This window comes from Cynocephalus volans, chromosome X, assembly GCF_027409185.1.
Source record: "Cynocephalus volans isolate mCynVol1 chromosome X, mCynVol1.pri, whole genome shotgun sequence".
Taxonomy (NCBI): Eukaryota; Metazoa; Chordata; class Mammalia; order Dermoptera; family Cynocephalidae; genus Cynocephalus; species Cynocephalus volans.
This window is the reverse complement of record NC_084478.1, coordinates 176,040,074-176,043,359: the sequence shown is the minus strand read 5'-3', so window position 1 is coordinate 176,043,359 and position 3,286 is coordinate 176,040,074. Positions and strand designations below refer to the sequence as shown.

The window sequence follows — 3,286 nt, the reverse complement described above, 5'->3', positions numbered from 1 at the left end:
CCAGGGAACAGACGGGGCTTTGGCTCTCACATCCTTTTCCGGTGTCTCATGGAGATAGGGCCTTGGCGTAAGGCACGTGGCCTCAGGTCAACAGAGGGCGAGTCCCAGGACCTGCCAGACATAAAGGTGATATCACGCAGACCCCTCCCTCCAGGACACACGGATCCCACTGAATTTGGGCACCTCCTGCGGTCCTCCCTGGGATGCCCTGGGCAGGTGTGGCCAGATATGGGCCCCTCACTGCTTTTTGTTCCCTATCAAGGGTGTGAGCTCTTGTTCTGAGAGTTTCTCAGGCCTGCAGAAGGGTTGGGTCTGGGTCCTGCCACGGGAAAGGTGAGGGCTCCGAGTGAGTATGGAGGGGACCATTCATTCACCACAGAACAGGGGGAACCTCACAGAGTCCGGCTCACCCCTCCTGTCAGCACTGGGAGCCCAAGGTGTCCTTGCAGTCTGCAGCCCTAGGACCTCCTCTGTTCCTCTTACAGGAGCTCCAGAAACTGAGAGGTGAGACCTTGGTGTGAGACAGTGTCCTCAGGTCACAGCGGAGAAGGCCCAGGAGTGCAGGAGTCAAGGTGAGGGGCATGCCCTAATGAGTTACAAGAGCCCCACCGGCCCCAGGACAGAGGGGATCCCGCAGCGCCCGGCCCCACCCACAATACTGTCAGTGCCGGAGCCCCAACCTCTGGCGGCTGCACCCCGAGGAGCCGTCTCATTCCCCCTTCAGGTCCACAGGAGACAGGCCGACCAGGAGGACAGGAGCCTTGTGAGGCCCCGAGCACCACCTAAAGCGAAGACCTGTGAGTAGGCCTTTGTCACAGCCCCCTAGGGTGTGGTCCTAGGCTGAGGCCGCTCACCTGCTCCCTCCCTCCCCCAGGCCTGTGCGTCCCCATCACCCAACTCCAGCCCTCACTCCTGTCTTCTGTCCTCAGGGAAAGTCGTGATGCCTCATTGTCAGAAGAGCCAGCTCTGCAAGCTTGACGACGGATTTCCGGCCCAAAGACGGTCACTGTTCCTGGTGGATGTGTTTGCTCCTGCTGATGAGGAAGACGTGGAGGTCATCTTCTTTACCACCTCCTCTTCCTCTTCCTCCAACGCCTCTGCCTCCACCTCTCCTCTGATCCCAGGCACCCCGGAGGAGGTGCCTGCGGCTGGAACACCAAGTCCTCCCCCGAGTCCTCAGAATGTCTCCTCATCCCCCACTGCCATTGCCTCCACTCCATGGAGCCAGTCAAATGATGGCCCCAGTAGCCAAGGAGAGGAGGGCCCGAGCACCTCGCAGGATGTGGAAGTCCCTGAGTCCTTGCTCCAGATTGCACCAGGGGAGACAATGAATGATTTGCTAAATTTTCTGCTCCTCAAGTATCGAATGAAGGAGCCGATCACAAAGGAAGAAATGCTGAATGGTGTCCTCAAAAATTACGAGGACCAATTCCCTGCCATCTTCAGCAGAGTCTCTGAGTGCCTGGAGCTGGTCTATGGCATTGAAGTGAAGGAAGTGGATCCTGCCGGCCACGCCTACAGCTTCAGCATCTGCCTGGGCCTCACCTACGATGGGATGCAGAGTGATGACCAAAGCATGCCTAAGACCGGCCTCCTGATTAACATCCTGGGCTTGATCTTCATGGAGGGCAACTGCACCTCCGAGGAGTCCATGTGGGAAGTGCTGAGTGTGCTGGGGGTGTGTCCTGGGAGCGAGCACTCCCTCTACGGGGAGCCCAGGAAGCTCATCACTGAAGATTGGGTGCAGGAAAACTACCTGGAGTACCGGCAGGTGCCCGACAGCGATCCTGCACGCTATGAGTTCCTGTGGGGCCCGCGTGCCCACGCTGAAACCACCAAGATGAAAGTTCTGGGGCATTTGGGCAAGTTTAGTAGTACCGTCCCCAGTTCACTACCATACTCGTATGAGGAGGCTTTGAGAGATGAGGAAACAGTTGCTTTTGGATGGTGGATCAAGCAGAGAGAACTGTCCACCTGGGGCAGGTATGGGAGGTGTCCTGCACTCCTGTCCCAGTGTGGTTAAACACAGCACAGGAACTACGTGATTTATACCCACACCTGGAAGGATTGCCTGAGTGATAAGGGTGAACCTCCCATGAGGTGAGGGACAGAAGCCACTGGCCAGGTACTCTTCTGCCTGGCTGGGAGAAGCAGAGCCAGCGCCATTAACATGGCATTTTAATTAGGTCGTCTTGAGGTAATTTGGCCAATTTTGAGCAATAGGTGGATTTGGGATCAGGGTGAAATGAATGAAAATAGTGATGTAGATGGAAAAGCAACTGGGAGGGAGGAAAGAGTTTATCCTTGACTCAAATTCAAGGAGTTTGAGTTGCACCCAGCTGGGGAAGACTCCTCCACACCTCAATTTTGAAATTTATCATTTGAGATGGAAATTTACTAAATTTCTGTTAGGAAACTTCCTTTTTTGGCTTATTAGCTATGTCATGTTCATTGGTGGACATCGGGAGGATGCAGAGGAGAGCAGCTGCCAGAATCCATGACAGAGACCACATGCACAACCAAGTCCTCAGTGCCACAGGCAGGCTGGTGCTCAGAACCCTGAATCCAAAGCTCAGCACGGGGTGAAAGGACAAGAGGGAGAGAAGGGGGAGAGGAGGGAATACAGGACTGGTGACACCCCACCCTCCCTTAGAATCCCCCACCTCTGTGAGGAAGCGCACAGCTGGCCCCCACATTGTTCCAGGTGTCTCTTGCCCACTCTATGGGCCAGTGCACCCTCACCAGTGTCCCACGCTAGGAGCTATCCTGATGCCTGCTGGGGCCCCCCTTCTTGGTGAAATTGACGGGGAGGTGTGGGGTTCATGCAGGAAGCATCACGCATCCCATTGAGAGCATCCACAAACTGAGACTGTGCCTGGGGAGGATACGTCCACAATGCCCCTGGCACTGATAGTTTTCCGTGGGGATTCTGAAGTTCAGAGAGCACAGTTAAGGGCACCGTCGGTTTCGTCACAGAGGCAGCCGGCTCAGGTAGGGCAGGCTGCGCATTTGAATCATCAGATGGGAACGCCTGGTAATTTCTGTCATTCATTCATTCAGCAAACATTTATTGAACACATAGTACGGAAAACACTGAGTAAACAAAGGAAAATGACAAGGCCCTTAGTTCAGTCTGTGGCTGGGAGGATGGTGAGGTGGAGACACACAAGAGTTTTAGGAAGTTAGGGACTGCAAAATGACTGGGATAATCTGTGACGATGTGACTCTTGAGGCTGCTGACTAGGTAGAAGCTGTCCCCCTTAGCTGGGCTTGAGGATGACGGGGA

General features: G+C 55.1%; 1 protein-coding gene across 1 annotated transcript; it reads left to right on the top strand.

Moving 5' to 3' along the window:
* Positions 1-589: 589 nt before the first annotated feature.
* LOC134368623 (melanoma-associated antigen 8-like) lies at positions 590-2,501 on the top strand. Its single transcript, XM_063085047.1, has 3 exons — positions 590-797; positions 930-1,983; positions 2,438-2,501. The coding sequence occupies exons 1-3, from the start codon at positions 590-592 to the stop codon at positions 2,499-2,501; spliced, it is 1,326 nt and encodes a 441-aa protein (XP_062941117.1).
* The last annotated feature ends 785 nt before the right edge of the window (positions 2,502-3,286 follow it).